We start from the raw sequence: 18,383 nt of genomic DNA on the forward strand, positions 1-18,383 counted from the left end.
CATAGGTTATGTCACGGTCTTCTTGGTACAAACTATACGACGACAAAATAGCTTTTAGATGGCAATAGAATGAATCTAGTGGGCTGTGATCGGAAACGTGAACGCCAAAGTTGAAACTTGGCCAACTCTCCGTTCCCGATCCCTGGCTCCGGCAAGCTTTTCGTTAATTGTGAATGCTCACATTTAAATGTAAGTTATACATTTTAACAATTTTACCGTTTTCGTTTTCGTTCCGATTCTCGTTTCCGGTTTATTGTGAACAAGCCTTTACGTTGATGCTCGTGAAATGTGCAGTTGAACACGTGCAGGGAATAAAATTAACGGCGAAGAAAATAGTTCTTGGCACTGCTGGTGGTCGAACCAGTGACAGTTCCGTATTTGCCAACCCTGCGCTCTGCGGATCAACAAGGTGACGTGAATATGTTACTACTTGTCGCCTGCAGCGAAGCACTTAAAGTCGGCGGCGGCGGGGGGAGGGACTGGCGGTTAGCGTGTGCCGTCGGCTCCGTGGTGTTCGTTCAGTCCGTCGCTGGAGTAGGGCAGCTCCAGACGCGGGGCGCGCGCTGGGGACCGCAGCGACCAGACAAGGTGAGCGAAGTGAGTTCTTTAACAATTATTATTACTATTACATTGCATCCCTCCAAGCTGCAGCGCATTCAACTTCGTTCATTTCTTTCGTTTTCCGCTTGTCTGTATTCTCGCGATGCGTGAGGTAGCACGTCTGCTGTCTGTATTCTCAGCGGACTCACCATTCCCCAATTGGCGTTCTCAACATTAAACATTTCATTCTATTCTACTGATCTTCCTTTCGGTCGTACCAAGGCTCTGAGGTTTACTTCTTTTTCACTGTATGACTTGTTACCAAGGTGATGGTCTCATGACCTTTCGTCTATGTACAATTTGAATAGTGTCACCATGGCTCTTCTTAAGGCTCCCTGACATCCATAAAACCAGAAGAAAGGAGGTACAAACACTTGAAAAATTGCAGATGAAACTAAATTATGTTGACTATTAAGGCTCATTCACAATGAAAATAAACATAACGTAAGCGTTAACTTAAAAATGTAAACGTTACTGTAAAATCAAGATGGGAACATAAACATAACCGCAAACATACTTGGTAACCATGGAAACATAACAACGACGCCATTTCCTCATATTCTGTCGTATACTTCAGCGCTCCACGATTGTGTTCTGTTTGCAAATCACGTAAGCTTAAGCACGAAAGTTTGGAGTTTGCAAACTTTCATGTTAACGTCTTACGGTAATGCAGTGGCGGCTCGTGATAAAATATTATGTGTGTTCACAATTTTGTGGTTCCAAAATCGAAGAGAATTTGAAATCGTACGTTTAGTCTAATATGAAATGTCATGATTCCAATGTTTCACTATCGAAAAAAAACCGTATATAAATTCAAAACAACATATAATAATAAGAATAATAATAATAATAATAATAATAACAATAATAACAATAATAATAATAATAATAATAATAATAATAATAATAATAATAATGAAACTCAGTCTTTTTATTTCCAATTTTTCTTGGTAAGACAGTTTACCCAGTTCTTTACTGTTCAAAATTACTTGAACAGAGTTCACTGTTTACGTTTGTTAAAAATGAATACATACCATGGTCTCGTTATTTACAAACGCGTTCAGTAATATATTTTGATTCACAACACACTGATACGCTATAGCCTATACCAGTATTGTAATCCCACTCGCATAGATTACTATAAATACATGCCAGTAAATATTATTCTTAAATATTATACACTGCCATACAGATACTTAAATTCATACCACCGCCACAGTCAGCCAGCACGTGTTTGAAAGCCAAACTATGCTATTATGCCGACACTGAAGTATAGTAATTCACAAACTACACTCTCGTAGCAGCACTGTACACACATTCATGTAAGTAAACGTTCCTACAGTCAGATGATGACATCTACAGGCTATTAAATTTCCTCCTCGAGATATAGCACGTGAACGACAGGCATCGATGGACCTGACATCTGTAGGATAGGTACTCATCATGTTCACTTAACGCTTTGTGCTCTTGACGAGTCATAAGCGGCCAGCTAAAGACAATTTTCTCCCGCGCATGCGTGAAATTCCTGTAACCAACTCGAAAAGAGCACGGCTTGTACGTGAACGGATGTTGCCAAGTTTACATAAGAAGTTTATGCAAGATGCGGGAAGTTTAAAATACTCGATTCTGATATTATACATCCCCACTACGTCAATACGATATCAAATAATAAAACTAGTCGTGCATTAATGGAAACAAGGTGTTCACGTGCTCTTGTGCTCTTATTTACGCACCGCCACTGCGGTAATGTTTATGTCAATGCTTATGTGAATCATTGTGAATGATCCCATTTGGTAGCCTGGGCGCAAACTTCTGTGTTTATGTTACGATTATGTTTAATTTTCGTTGTGAATGGGCCTTTACACTTTTACTACGTCACACTACTTTTGACCAATAAAACGGTACGAGAGGACGTCTTTCAACCAATCAGGCTGCTTATTGCACAATTTTATCGCGTCCCTAGCATTTGTTTAATTTTATCGCGTCCCTAACATTTGTTTATTTTTATCACTACCTAGCATTTGTTTCTTTGTTTGCCAACATTTCAAACTGCACTGGTCTGGACGTCAAAAAACAGAAAATTACAAACCACTCCAGTCGATGCACAGCACTTTCAAATATGACTCGGATTGGCATTCAAGAACAAGTATTAATAAAGATCACTGTGCATATATGAAGAGCACCATTCGGAAATCCTTAATAAGTTTAGGGATACACCATGTACATCAACGAGTTCACTTCTTTTACGCACACCTCCAATATAACATCAACTGAACCACCAACCACTAAAACATTCAAATTTGAAAATTATACTTTCAATAATTGTTTCTTTTAAAATTATTCATGTTTATTTTTTATTTCATCATCGTTAATTAAAACGTTTCTTGTTTATTTCATCATCCCTAATTAAAACTTTTCTAACACTTGTTTCTATTATTTAGATTATGTTTGTTATAGCTTCTGCTATATGATATTATGGATAGTCACCCTAGATCATATATAAGTATATATAATAAGTATATATTAGTATATATGATCTAGGATAGTCACGTATCAGAGATTGTTTAATACTAAGATTTATTGAAAATCATCTGTCAAGTGACGTTGATTACTGGGATCCGGATAATTGAAGTGGAATGCAAATGTTTTAATAAAAATTAAATTGAATCTACAAAGCCTTCTTGACTAGTAACCGTCCACAGAGTTCAATGAAGATTCCATAGTTGGCACAACTGATAACAAGATAACAACTAATAACACACTATTGCCATCTAGCATAATGTTGAGATGGTACAATAATACATTTGAAGACAGTTGTATTTTCGTCAGTCAATTAATATTTTATTGTATTGGAGTACTTCGTTACTTCTAATCTTTATATACTTTCTTCTAATCGTGTAATAGTCAATTAAATCCCACTCGAGTTTTGATTTTCTCTAGATAAATCAAGACCTCTAGTGAAATTACTGTTGAAAAACTGAATGTTTATTGGAAAGTCCTCAGCATGCAGCACTGTGTTATAGTAGATCGTACGGTCTCCTCAGGCTGTGGTGGAAGGACACTGTCACGTGTGAGTTAATTTTCACTCAATCGCTCACTAATGTAGGTTGCTGTAGCCAATGTTTGGACTGCATGCATTACATATGGAAGGTCCAAGTCATGACTAACAGAGTAGTCACCACTATGTACAGTATAACACGAGCCACCTTATTTTGTAGTCTCAAGTTTTGGTTTCAGCGGCAAATCTCCAAGTTGGGATTGCTGTGGTTTGTATTATCGTTTAACAAAAGGTGTTTTTCCACTCTCAGAGGTTTGCCTCTTAACGCTCTTTCCTCGCGATATAGCCGACCTGTCACAGAAGGTGGGAACTGAGATGACAACAAAGTTATGTTACGAAGAATTGGGGAGTGAGCGGGTCGTGGTACTCGGGGGGTAAAGGTGGCGGGAACGTAGGACTAACATTCCTACTGTCATTAATGCCGATTGGAACTCGCTTCCGAGTGATGTAAGGGGTTGTTGGACAATAACTTCATTTAGGTCAAAATTACATAAATTCTTACTTAACAGATGAATTGCTGATTAATATGTGTTACTTATAATGAAACTAACATCTGTCCATTCTTATTATTATTATCATTAATTTCTCTAAATAGATTTACAAAACCTCTAATGACAATTACATTAATATTCTCATTATATAAATAGAAATATATGTATTCTCCCTGTAACATAGTCCTAGTAAGGTTATATTAAATTTTCATTATTTTACTAGCTATTTCAAATATTAAATTAATTATAATTCATTGAATTAAATTAGCTCATAAATTAAGTTACTACTTTACCTTATAGATTTATCTAAATTTAAATAAATGTGTAGTGAAGAATATTGCTGGAGAACCTTTTAAGTGGAGAGCAAATATTTGTAATTTAAATTTATATATTGTATTGATTAAGGCTGGTTGACTGGAAGAGAAGGCCTTATGGCCTTAACTCTGCCAGCGAAAATAAAACATTATTATTATTATTATTATTATTATTATTATTATTATTGTCTGTGAAGTCGGGAGTCTTAGCCCCTCGCATCCTCTGTGTCGATTTCGCTTGAAATGGAGTTGTTTTATTTTTCTTACTCTACCACTTCATTTATACGTTATAAAAATTACGGCTTCGTGCTAAAGTGAAGTAAATTGGCGCACCAGTGACACAAGAAGTCCCTCACCAACAGGATATGTTCTCTGTGCCTTCGGTATCTGAGGGAAGCCAGTCGGAGGCGTTCTGTTGGTATTCGTGTGACCGTTGTGGATAATTTCTACTGAAAAGGCACAGTAGCTTTTCCCAATCATCTCACCCTACTTCCTGGGAATGGGAGTTGTGTGTATAAAGTATCAATCATGAATTAATCCTCTTCTGCCTCCATCGTGCACAAAGACGTAGGTACCACATTGAAACACACACACTAGGCCTATATCTTCGTTTCTAACTTCTGCTTGCATCTTTACGCTAAGTCCTTCCTTGCGTTTCTAACTTCTGTTCTTGCTTGCATCTTATCTAATCTACACCAGCTACATTCATGTCTTTTGTTTCATCTACAGGGTGAATTAAAAGTCTAGAACCATATAAATATCTTCCATACGGGCTATTCCATCTCAAATCGACCGAAATATAGAGAAAATTGACCTTGCAATTTTTAAATACAATGAAACTTTTTCTGTCGTAGACAACTATGATACAATGCTTTGTGCAAAGTTTGAGGCACCGAAACTTCATAGTGTTTAATTTAAAAATATTTTAATTTATCGTATCTTCATAAAATTAGCAACTTTTAAACTGTTGTGGCTCCGAAACCCTTTCACCCAATGATCAAAATCATGGTTTATTTTGATGCTGAGAAGTTAAAGTTTATATTGACATGTAAACAGTTTTCCTTACTTTTTATGGAAATAGAGAAATTTATATTTTTCTTAATTAAGACACCTTTGCCCACGAAAAAATATTTTTAAAAAATATGGTTCGATTCCGCATTGAAAGTACAAATAAACACATATTTGTGTTTTTTGAAAATAGTCCTACACGATTCCCTAGATTTGGCACCTACTATTATTCTAATTACTCTTTTTTGTAATAGAAATATACTGTTACTATCTGTGGAATTTTCCCAGAATATTATTCCAAAATTCATTACCGAGTGGAAGTATGCAAAGTATATTGTTTTTAAGGTATTGATATTTACTATCTTTTGCATAGATCTAATAGCAAAACATGCTGAATTTAGTTTGGGGATAATTTCTTTAATATGATTTTTCCAATTTAACACATTATCGATTTTTAAGCCAAGAAATTTGGTTGTTGTTGTTGTTTCTAATAGGAATCTATTGTTAATTATTGCGCTAGAAATTTGCGAGGTTGAATTTGGACAGGATTTAAATTGAATGATGTTAGTTTTGTTACAATTTAATACTAATTTATTGACTGAGAACCAGTCACATATTTTGAAGAGAATTTCCTCTGTTGAAGATTGAAATGTGTTGGAGTTATTGGCTGTAATTACTATACTTGTGTCATTGCAAATAATATGGGATGACCTACATCTTTTATTAGGGGGGCAAGATCATTTAAGAACACTAGAAAAAGTAGGGGACAAATACTGGTAACACCTATAGTAATCGAAAATGAAGCATATGGAAGATATTTATATGGTTCCAGACCTTTGAACCACTCTGTATATCCAAGAATCTGACTGAAATTGCAGTCTCGTTCCCAACGCAAAGCTCCCTTTCGAAACCAACTCCTTGTGCATCAACTCGTGTGTATTACAAAGGCCTATCGCAGCACTGGCCGCTGCTAGAGGATTCGTCGAAACGTCGTGATTTTCGAGACTTTCGCCCTCTTCTTACGTCCATGTAGTTTTACAGTGTCACCATAACTGAAATAATATGTCCTGAATAAGTAATTTATTTCATATGAAGGATACCTGACCTCCACAGTCGAGAGGATATCACAATGACAACTGACATGGGATGACCTACAGGCTTGTTTTTTTACTTAGTTATTTAACGACTACGAGGTTATTTAGCGTCGATGGAATTGGTGATATCCAGATGATATTTGGTGACATGAGGCCGAGGATTCGCCATAGATTACATAACATTTGCCTTATGGTTGGGGAAAACTTCGGAAAAAACCCAAGTCAGCCCAAGCGGGAATCGAACCCCCTACAGGCTTGTTTCCTTCTTTTTTTTATAAATTACATAAAATATTAATATCAAGTTTTTATGAAATTAATAAAGCTGAAGTGATGTGTAAGACAGTTGAAAGATGAAACTTGTTAAGTGGATTATTCTGCATCTGCTACAATATTATTGCTGTGAATACTACAATTTTTATATTCTTTGTGAATAATATAAATACTACTGCAGAACTTTTCCGAACGTAAATGTTCAAGAGCTCTGGGTAGTGCGTACCATAGCTAGTCTGATTGTGTTAACTTAAAGTAAACTCTCCATGAATCTTCATGAAAAATTTAATCATGATGCTAAAAGAGTATAATATTAAGCATGGATTTTTTTTTACTTTTATTGGAAGAATCGGTTTTAAAAATGAATATGAAAAACATAATGAAAAAAATTGACGACAAAAGAGCATCTTTTCTGTCAGAAACTATCAAATATTCATAACCAAAATTTTGTGAATGCATTTTCCCTGCTGATAAAATTTAGTTTATTTAACTTAAGTTGTTATGATACGAAAATATACCCACCATATCAAGTATACAAGAAAAAATAATTTTACATAATAATTAAAACTTAGTATTGTTTCCCTTACCACACCATATTTTGAAAGCGGTGGAAAGAGTGTCTGCTTCACGAAATAAGAACATTGCCTCGCATCGAGATATCCACGGGATACAATACGACACGTGCAGCTGTTGCCATGGCTACGTTACATCAGACTTTGGAAAGCAGCCTGCAGTCCACAGGCCATTCATCTCAATATATGTTATTGTATGCAATAGAATTAATTAACTTGACAGAGTAAACGCTAAACGGGTCAGAAGTTGTATAACTCTTTTGTAAATGACAAGACACAGAACCGATTCTCGGAGAAATCCCACGTGCATATCTGGGCATCCGTCAGTACAAAAAAAAATCACTCCTACAAAGAATGCACTTCCATTAAATTATTAAGGCCGAACAAAGAAAAGAGTTCTGTTAAATTAAAGTATGTCCGAAATTTCAGAATTTTTTTCACTGTTACGTTTCCGTGTGTTGTAGTAAGCCTACCATACCGTGAAACTGTGTCGTACCAAAACTGGATACAAAGTTCCGCAATACGAAATTCAGCCTTACGCCAAAGAAATCACACATGCATGGTTGAAGCAAATGTGGATGTAACAGTACAAAGAAAACGATGAGCACCTAGATCATAATATTAAGATGGTTCGTAGATACGTGACAAAGATATATCGTCGTTGTTCCTGCAATAACTCCTATGTGCAAAATAGACAATTTTTTAGTCTTATCATCCAGTCTGCTGTCCAAAAATCTGAAAGTTAGAATTTATAAAACAGTTATATTACCGGTTCTTCTGTATGGTTGTGAAACTTGGACTCTCGCTCTGAGAGAGGAACATAGGTTCAGGGTGTTTGAGAATAAGGTGCTTAGGAAAATATTTGGGGCTAAGAGGGATGAAGTTACAGGGGAATGAAGAAAGTTACACAACACAGAACTGCACGCATTGTATTCTTCACCTGACATAATTAGGAACATTAAATCCAGACGTTTGAGATGGGCAGGGCATGTAGCACGTATGGGCGAATCCAGAAATGCATATAGAGTGTTAGTTGGGAGACCGGAGGGAAAAAGACCTTTAGGGAGGCCGAGACGTAGATGGGAGGATAATATTAAAATGGATTTGAGGGAGGTGGGGTATGATGATAGAGACTGGATTAATCTTGCACAGGATAGGGACCGCTGGCGGGCTTATGTGAGGGCGGCAATGAACCTTCGGGTTCCTTAAAAGCTATTTGTAAGTAAGTAAGGAGGAAAAAACACATTTATTCATCCTATGGCAGCCGTGCATAGGGAATTGCGAATTCTTACATTTTCGAAAGAAAGAAAGAAAGAAAGAAAGAAAGAAAGAAAGAAAGAAAGAAAGAAAGAAAGAGAGAGAGAAAGAAAGAAAGAAAGAAAGAAAGAAAGAAAGAAAGAAAGAAAGAAAGAAAATTACATATAGGAGATGTTAGTATTTTCTGTATCAGTATTTAAGTTATTTAATAGAACAAAAATTTGAAAATCGATAAACATGTCACATAGGAGTTATTGCAGGAACAACGACGATATGCAGGGTTTCCTTCGTAACGTGCCAATCACTTGTGCGCTATGGTGTACAAGATAGAAAAGAACCTGCGCCACAGACCACTTATATGCACTGCGCAGAACGTAGTGGTGGGGTTCAGAGCCGCTTCGTGTATTTTGTGATTCTGAGTATGCATAAATTACAGGTTTAAGTTGAGTTTTTCATTTCATATTAATCTATTCCTTATCCATCTTCGTATCTAGTGTTTTGAATTGTCTTTAATCTTAAATAATTGTTTGTAGTAACTAATTTCCTTCCATTTGTTTAAAATTTCCTTTTACCTCCTTTTGAAACCCAAGTTCTGAAAACGTATTGCTGTATCTATTTTTATATACTTAATATTTCCTTATTTGTCATTAAATCTCAATTAAGGTGAAGAATGAATAATAAGTGCTGTGTATTGAAAAGCAATGCTAGGGCAGTTGTTTATAATGTTGCGAAATATTTGCAAAAATAAAAAGAATATTATGAATTTATTAATTTGTCCTACAGAATGATCTCTGGAATGTTGACAATTAATATTTGAGGAGAAAAATTCGCTCCGGCGCCGGGGATCGAAGCCGGGTCCTTGGTTCTACGTACCAAGCACTCTGACCACTTCCTTACGCGCCCTTCATCCACCTCGTAGTTCTACGACAAAATATAGACACGCTTCGTCAGGAAAAAAATATTAGTTCTGGGCTCACAATCCTGTCATGTACAGACTGCAGAAACTAATCACAAAATTTAATTTTGATGTTGCAATCGGGGTTATTCAGTATTTGAACCACTGGCATTTTATATGGTCCCAATTTCATTCCTTCGCTCGCTCGGTTACTTGTTTATGTATGTATTTATTTACTTATTTATTTTTTTACTTACTCACTCACTTATTTATTTATTTATTCATTTATGTATTTATTTATTTATATATTCATTCATTCATTTATATATATATTTATTTATTTATTTACTTATTTATTTCTTTACTCAATCACTTATTTATTTATATATTCATTCATTTATTTATATATATATTTATTTATTTACTTATTTATTTTTTACTCAATCACTTATTTATTTATTTATTTATTCATTCATTTATATATATATATATATTTATTTATTTACTTATTTATTTTTTTACTCAATCACTTATTTATTTATTTATTTACTTATTTATTTCTTTACTCAATCACTTATTTATTTATATATTCATTCATTCATTTATTTATATATATATTTATTTATTTACTTATTTATTTTTTACTCAATCACTTATTTATTTATTTATTTATTTATTTATTTATTTATTTATTTATTTATTTATTTATTTATTTATTTATTCATTCATTTATTTATATATATATTTATTTATTTACTTATTTATTTTTTTACTCAATCACTTATTTATTTATTTATTTATTTATTTATTTATTTATTTATTTATTTATTAATTCATTTATATATATATTTATTTATTTACTTATTTATTTTTTACTCAATCACTTATTTATTTATTTATTCATTCATTCATATATATATATATATATATATTTATTTATTTACTTATTTATTTTTTACTCAATCACTTATTTATTTATTTACTTATTTATTCATTTATTTATTTATTTACTTATTTATTTGTTTATTCATTTTTTACTCACTCGCTTATTTTTTATTTATTTATTTATTTACTTATTTATTTATTTATTTATTTATTTATTTATTTATTTATTTTTTTTTTTTTATTTTTTACTCACTCACTTATTTTTATTTTTTTATTTATGTATTTACTTATTTATTTATTTATTCATTTATTTATTTATTCACTTATTCATTTATTTGTTTATTTATTTATTTAGTTATTTATTTACTTACTTATAGTGTAGGGGCTTATGCTATTTAGTGGGATTTTAAATGAAAGAATACTATGACTACTGAATATTACAGCTTATGAGTCACAAAATCACGTACTACCAGGTGTTTTGTCTGAATCTGTGACAGAGGGTCTGTGTGACGTCATCATTTCAAGATAAACGACATTACAGACACTTATTTCCTTTTGCTCCATAATTTGTTTCTGGTCGCTTCTGCGACAATTGCCGTAATGAACTTTTTTATTCCTAATAAGACAGAGAATAAAAAGATTCGTATGCATTTTTTATATTTTCCACCGTTTCTACGATATCGCTGAATGTGTATGACTAGTTTAATAACCATGAAATAATAGCTTGATTTATATCTAAAAAAATAATAGTTATTTATTACCACAATACCTGTTATAAGGTTTTAAAAGTCATCTTCCGAGTGCAACAGTTTATCATAGTCATTGCTGTCATCGCCACCGCAGCGTCCTGCAACGTGCCAGCCGTGATATCGATTCCGATGCACATGCAGGCGTACTCAGTAGGAGAATGTTCATTCTGACAACTCTCAATCAAATTTTGACGGCACTGAAGATGTGGGTATTGTTGATCAGCGTGTCGCCACTCCATCACCTGTTAAACAGTCCTTAAGATGCAAGAGAGGATTTTGTAGTGGCAGGTTTCATTTTGCAGTTAATTTTTGTAATCGCCCACCAGCACAGTTGACCAATGTCCGAAATCCTTGTTCTTGGGGAGCAGACTTGACAAATGAATCACTCTATCCGTTGTTGATCTTCACATTTAAATTATCTGAACAGCCAAATCTTCCCAAACCCTAAAGGGCTTCTCCTTCTTCAATATTGAATGCTTTCCAGAAGGATAACTTTAAAGAATCGAGCAATATCTCCTTCTGAAGATCTAACATTACACTTACATTTGTAAAACCCTAAACTTGAAAATACACGATTGAACTCTACAACTCGTATTAGCTCTAACTCCTATGGCAAACGTACTATCTGGTGGGGAAAAATGTGACCACCTGAGTTGAAGGACAAAAATATCGGTGTCTGGTGAATAAATGTGGAGATTAGTAGCACGACCTGAAATGTAAAGGAGTGCAGAATATTTTTTGTATCTCCCTCCTCATGTGTTCTCAAGTTCTCTGACATCATTTCCATCTGATGATTCAGCATCATCTCTCAAAATGATGACGAGGCTTATTTTAATCCTCTGCATGCAATACAGCGAGGGACTTGAGATCTGTTGATGTTGAGACTGAAATGGTGCCAGTACGTAGGGAAAGCAGGGGTTATATCCTGAACACCTTGTTGGAAATTCTTCAGATCAGCGGTGACCAAACTGGGTATAGTGATTAAATCGTCTAATCAAAGACATTCATACTGGTAAGGGGAGTTTTCTGTGCATTGCTCTCTGTCGTTCACGCACTAAAGGTAAGCAGTGTCGGTACCATGTCGCTCTAAAAACCTCTGTCTTTAGCAGGAACAGAAGATTTCGTACAGAATGGGAAGAGGAATTTATTCGCTGTTCTGTCGGAGAAAATGTAACTTAATATGTTGCTTTGCTCAACGGTTCAATTAGTACTAGTATATAGAAGCGACATTACAGGGCATTATACAGGCATAACAGATATTATTATTATTATTTATTATTTTTATTATTATTATTATTATTATTATTATTATTATTATTCTGTCATTGGCTTTGTGCTGTTGTTTTGCACATTAATATTCGAAATAAATAAATAAATAAATTATTATTATTATTATTATTATTATTATTATTATTATTATTATTATTATTTATCAGCAAGTGTTACCATAATTCTTATATACCTGCCTGAATATATAGGCCTACATCTTCTCTTGAAGGATAAAATAATTACTACGCTATACGTCCATTTTAATTTCTTTTTTAAGCTTTTGATGACTATTATCAGTCATTTACTAGTTATTTATTTAATAATAATTATTATGATAATGACAATAATAATAATAATAATAATAATAATAATAATAATAATAATTGTAATAACAATACTGACAGTAGCAGTAGCAGTAGTAGTAGTAGTAGTAGTAATAATAATAATAATAGTATTAATAATATTATTATTATTACTTACTGGCTTTTAAGGAACCCGGAGGTTCATTGCCGCCCTCACATAAGCCCGCCATCGGTCCCTATCCTGAGCAAGATTAATCCAGTCTCTACCATCATATCCCACCTCCCTCAAATCCATTTTAATATTATCCTCCCATCTACGTCTCGGCCTCCCTAAAGGTCTTTTTCCCTCTGGCCTCCCAACTAACACTCTATATGCATTCCTGGATTCGCCCATACATGCTACATGCTCTGCCCATCTCAAACGTCTGGATTTAATGTTCCTAATTATGTCAGGTGAAGAATACAATGCGTGCAGCTCTGCGTTGTGTAACTTTCTCCATTCTCCTGTAACTTCATCCCTCTTAGCCCCAAATATTTTCCTAAGAACCTTATTCTCAAACACCCTTAATCTCTTTATTATTATTATTATTATTATTAATATTATTATTATTAATGTTGACTATTATATTGACTGTATTTCATCTCACTGCCATTTTCTATCATTCATTCTCATCATCATTTGTTGTTTTGTTTTGTTCTGTATCTTGTGCTAAACTGTAATTGGCCTTGTGCTGTTGTTTTGTACGTTAATATTCTAAATAAATAAATTATTATTATTATTATTATTATTATTATTATTATAGAGAAACTGATTGAATAGTACGTGCAAACTCCAAACTTTCATGCTTATGCTTACCAGAGTTGCAAACAGTACACAATCGTGGAGCGCTGAAGTATACGACAGAATATGACGAAGTGGCGTCGTTGTTATGTTTCCATGGTTACCAAGTATGTTTGCTGTTATGTTTATGTTCCCATCGTGAATGATGGTATGACTTCTTGATTTTACCGTAACGTTTACATTCTTAAGTTAACGCTTACGTTATGAGCCTTAAAGCTCATTCACAATGAAAATTAAACATGACGTAAGCGTTAACTTAACGTTACAGTAAAATCAAGAAGTCATACCATCTTTCACGATGGGAACATAAACATAACAGCAAACATACTTGGTAACCATGGAAACATAACAACGACGCCACTTCGTCATATTCTGTCGTATAGTTCAGCGCTCCACGATTGTGTTCTGTTTGCAAATCACGTAAACATGAGCATGAAAGTTTGGAGTTTGCAAACTTCCATGTTAACGTCTTACGGTAATGTTTATGTCAATGCTTATGTGAATCATTGTGAATGATCCCACTTGGTAGCCTGGCCGCAAACTTCTGTGTTTATGTTACGGTTATGTTTAATTTTCATTGTGAATGAGCTATAGACTGTCTCTCGTGTGTAATCAGTTTTGATCACCGCTGCTTTAGATGTTTTCTTTTGTTTACGACAGTTCGTATTGAATGAGATACGCCAATGTTGCTCTACCGTTGTCGAGTCGCGCATGACGTCACTGTTTTACATGACTTAATCCCCACTCCAGTATGACCGGTAAGAGATGTTTCTGCGCATTTTCAAATGTATGTTGCCTGGTTATAGAGAGGTTGTAAGCTTGTCACGAGGAACACGAAGATGGTAGTAATTCAAAAATAGGTACGTCAGTTTGTGAAAAATACGTCAATAACCCCAAATTGTAAATATATATATATATATATATATATATATATATATATATATATATATATATTATTGTCGGGAATGCTTGAGAAAAATATGTTTCCTTAAAAAGATCTGAAATAATTTGAAATATTAGCATGAATTTAGCCGTGTAGGGAAAGGAACAGTAGATCCCATCAATACAATGTACAGTACTGTAAGCCATTAGGAGAATGGACAAGGATGGCATATAGAAATGCTATTATATACTCAGAGCATTCCCCCCAAAACGTGAAACACACGTAGTATGTGTATTATGAAGATCACACGGGAAGAACAAGGTGAATCAATTTCTTAAAATTTTCTCAATTGGAGTTTGAAATGTAATACATTAGCCAGTATTGGCTCTAAGCAGTTAAGATTTCTACAAATAATCTTACATTCTTCAAGAATATGTGTTACAAATTTGAGTACTCTATATAGACTCAAAGATGGTTTAACTTTGAAGTTCTAAATTTCTCTTGTGAAAATGTTACGTATAGGTTATGTGCCACTGATGTCATTATCTCAGCATTAATTATTCCACAAGGAAATGAAACTGCAGGTCTCGGAAATAAATAAACACTATTGATACTATTGATCTCTCCACTCGAAGATGAGTATGGGCATGGATTGTGGACTTAATAACAATGTGACAGACCTACGTTCTTTTAATTCAACTTGACTTCGAAGTGTCCCATCCTCTAATCTCGATATTCAGTACCTAATGCTTTAAAAATGATGTGAAAAGTTTCGTTATGATAACTTCACATTTTGAATCCATTCCGTTCAATTAGCCTAATTATTCATAATGCATCTTTATAAATTTAAAATTTACTTCGTAGATAAATCGATTTTGCATTATTATTATTATTATTATTATTATTATTATTATTATTATTATTATTATTATTATCTCATGGATTCTGGTTTCTGAACTATAATCGATTACGTGTGATTTCTGAATGTCCGGCCGAAAGGAATTTTATATAATGGCCATTTGTGATATTCACGGCCCCCTGCATCTTGTCTGACAAAGCTTGTAACTTAATAAGCCAGTACACTATATTAATTGACTTAAACCACTTCAAGACTCCAGCTAGTGGCTTCTGAGTTGATGTTGATTTTGAACCAGTTTCAGCTGGTTCTATTGAATCCACACGTGTTTCGGTTATAAGGTTTTACTTTTAAAATGTTAGAAGAACTTTAAGCTGTGATTGTAATGCCTTGTTCTTGTTGATAAGAAAGGTAAAAAGACAATTTCACCACAATACATAACAACAACATATCTTTACACAAATTTTGGCCGAAAATTGTGGAAGTTTTAAAAATCATACATATCCCCTTAAATGATTGACCCCAAAAATTACGATGGCTCTCAATATCTTAATTCAATCAATTTGTTTTTTCGTGTTACGTGCATCTCACAAATCACTCTAAGAAAACTCATTACATAATCACGACTGGAGAGTAAGGACTACATTTTCACAATCACACAATCAATATACTGTATTTCAATCAATATTGTCATTATTATTTTTTCAACAAATACTCAAAAGTACTTAGAGATCACACACGTCGAGCAGGCAGACCCTATTAGTTTCTCCTAACCAATGAAGTGAAGTATTTACATACAATTTATTAACTTTTCCTATTTCTCTTTTTGTTCCTAAAAAACCCCTTCTCTTTGCGATTTGTTTATATATGTACATGTATATTAAACAAATGAATAATTAGCCCTATTACATAGCCAGAAATTTAGTAACGCAAGTTAAGGCTGGTTCACAATAAACCGGAAACGAGAATCGGAACGAAAACGAAAACGGTAAAATTGTTAAAATGTATACATTTAAATGTGAGCATTCACAATTAACGAAAAGCTTGCCGGAGCCCGGGATCGGGAACGGAGAGTTGGCCAAGTTTCAACTTTGGCATTCACGTTTCCGATCACTGCCCACTAGATTCATTCTATTGCCATCTAAAAGCTATTTTGTCGTCGTATATTTTGTAGCAAGAAGACCGTGACATAACCTATGCATTATTTTGTTCTGTGCTGTGCATCATGGAGCAAGTTTTATTTGATGAGATTCTAATATTGAGTGTTGAGGAAAATCCTCATGTTTACGATAAGCGGCGGCCTCGTATAAAGATGAGAAAATTAAGGAGAATACGTGGCTTTCAATAGCTGCATCTTTGAACACCGATCGGAAGCGAATCATATTTTATTACTGTATTTGTTGTATTACACACTACATATTCATGCTTCAATTCAATAACTACTGTTGTGTTCATTTTTGTTCTATTACAAATGTTTCTTCTCTAATTATTTTACGTTATGGTAGACTTAAAATAGGTTGTGATAATAAAGATGCATGGGCATATTTATAGTACCGTACCTAATGAAATGTTTCAGTTGAAATTTCGAAGTTGGTTAACCTGTGTTTATGTTGGCTGCATTGTACTCATGAGAGAATGTCATTGGTCAATTATACACAAATAACATCAGAATGCGTAATATCGACTTTACATATCGTTATTGACATGCATATCGATATGCATAGTCGTCTACGTTCTCGGTTTATTGCGAATCAAACATTTTCATATTCATGTCCTCTGCTTCTCGTTTTCATTCTGGTTTTCGTTCCCGGTTTATTGTGAACCAACCTTTACTGTAATAATTGGTGCCTTTATTCGCTGCATGTGCATATACTGTACATCCTTGTGTCTACTGTCGGTGACTCAGGAGAAGACGAGAGCGGACTGAGGGGCAAGGGATGTGAACAGATAACGTACGACAACACGTCAATATTTGTACTGCAGTAAGCGGAAACATTAGGTCTCTTCTGTTCAACTCAGCTTTAATTTCCATACGCATTGTTACTCATGTTTCCTGCACAGTAATAACCTGGCTACTGGGATGCTTATCTGAGCGATGTTTATAATAATCAGCAGCGATAGTCAAGAAGGTCACATTCTTGCCCCTCGTCTTCTGAGTAACGGACAGTACGTTGCGACGCTACGTAGTGGATGCGCTATGCGCTCGTGATCAAGGTCGAGCTCTTCTACCATGATTGGGAGCTAATATCGTCTCATCCCTACCTTTCATAAAATTCAGCGATATGACGGAAGTGTTGAAGGGAACGGAAGAAAACCCCATATCTTGCGACCTCGGGCACTATAAATATCTATTCCAGTCAACGCCGGGGATCGAACCCGCGTTCGAGTGCTATGTTCTTGCTCCTCAATTGCATTTCACAGACTACAGCATGCAGCAAGCTGGAGATGTGCAGTCAGTCGGTCGCTCATTCCTTGCACGCGTCGTAACGAGTTGCGAGATTTTTTTCAGCACACGCGGTCGAGTGTGGGCGAGGGCGCGGGGGGAGGGGGGCAGGATAATGGCACACAAAACGGAAATACTTGGAGTGCAGCAGTACCGCCATTCCGTCTGCAGAAGGCCTCCAACAACTTCAATGCTCTGAAAATACTGTGCGAGAGTCTGCTATCCACCACGACGCATTATTCCATTTAAAAACCCGGATTTATATGCAAAATGTATATTGCATGCGAACTAATCTTACATAATAATTATGCAAACATGATGTTCTTCGATTTATCATGACCAGGGAAAGGATTTATATGTAAATACATATTTACTTATAAAGCTAATATAATTTATATTTTGCATTATCTTTATGTTTCACAATGTGTAGGGTTGAAAAATCCTACTTTTATTTTCCATATTTTTCCATATTTTAGAGTTTAGTACATATTTTCGTTAATTTCCATATATTTTCCATATTTCATATAAAACAGTCCATATTATATTAGGTTTAACAATAAAACAAAACAAAATTCCATTAACTTTTAAAAATACAT

General features: G+C 34.3%; 1 protein-coding gene across 2 annotated transcripts in view; it reads left to right on the forward strand.

Moving 5' to 3' along the window:
• The first annotated feature begins 396 nt into the window (after positions 1-396).
• The window catches only part of LOC138710097 (LIRP-like), a 46,674-nt gene continuing 28,687 nt past the window's right edge, over positions 397-18,383 (forward strand). Inside the window, exon 1 of one of the 2 annotated variants that reach the window (XM_069840719.1) lies at positions 397-597. In XM_069840719.1, coding sequence (XP_069696820.1) covers positions 421-597 — 177 coding nt within the window. In that variant the 5' untranslated portion in view covers positions 397-420. The remainder of the gene's footprint in view (positions 598-18,383) is intronic. The other variant, XM_069840720.1, reaches the window with a different exon arrangement.

Source organism: Periplaneta americana, chromosome 12, assembly GCF_040183065.1.
Source record: "Periplaneta americana isolate PAMFEO1 chromosome 12, P.americana_PAMFEO1_priV1, whole genome shotgun sequence".
In the NCBI taxonomy this organism is placed as follows: domain Eukaryota; kingdom Metazoa; phylum Arthropoda; class Insecta; order Blattodea; family Blattidae; genus Periplaneta; species Periplaneta americana.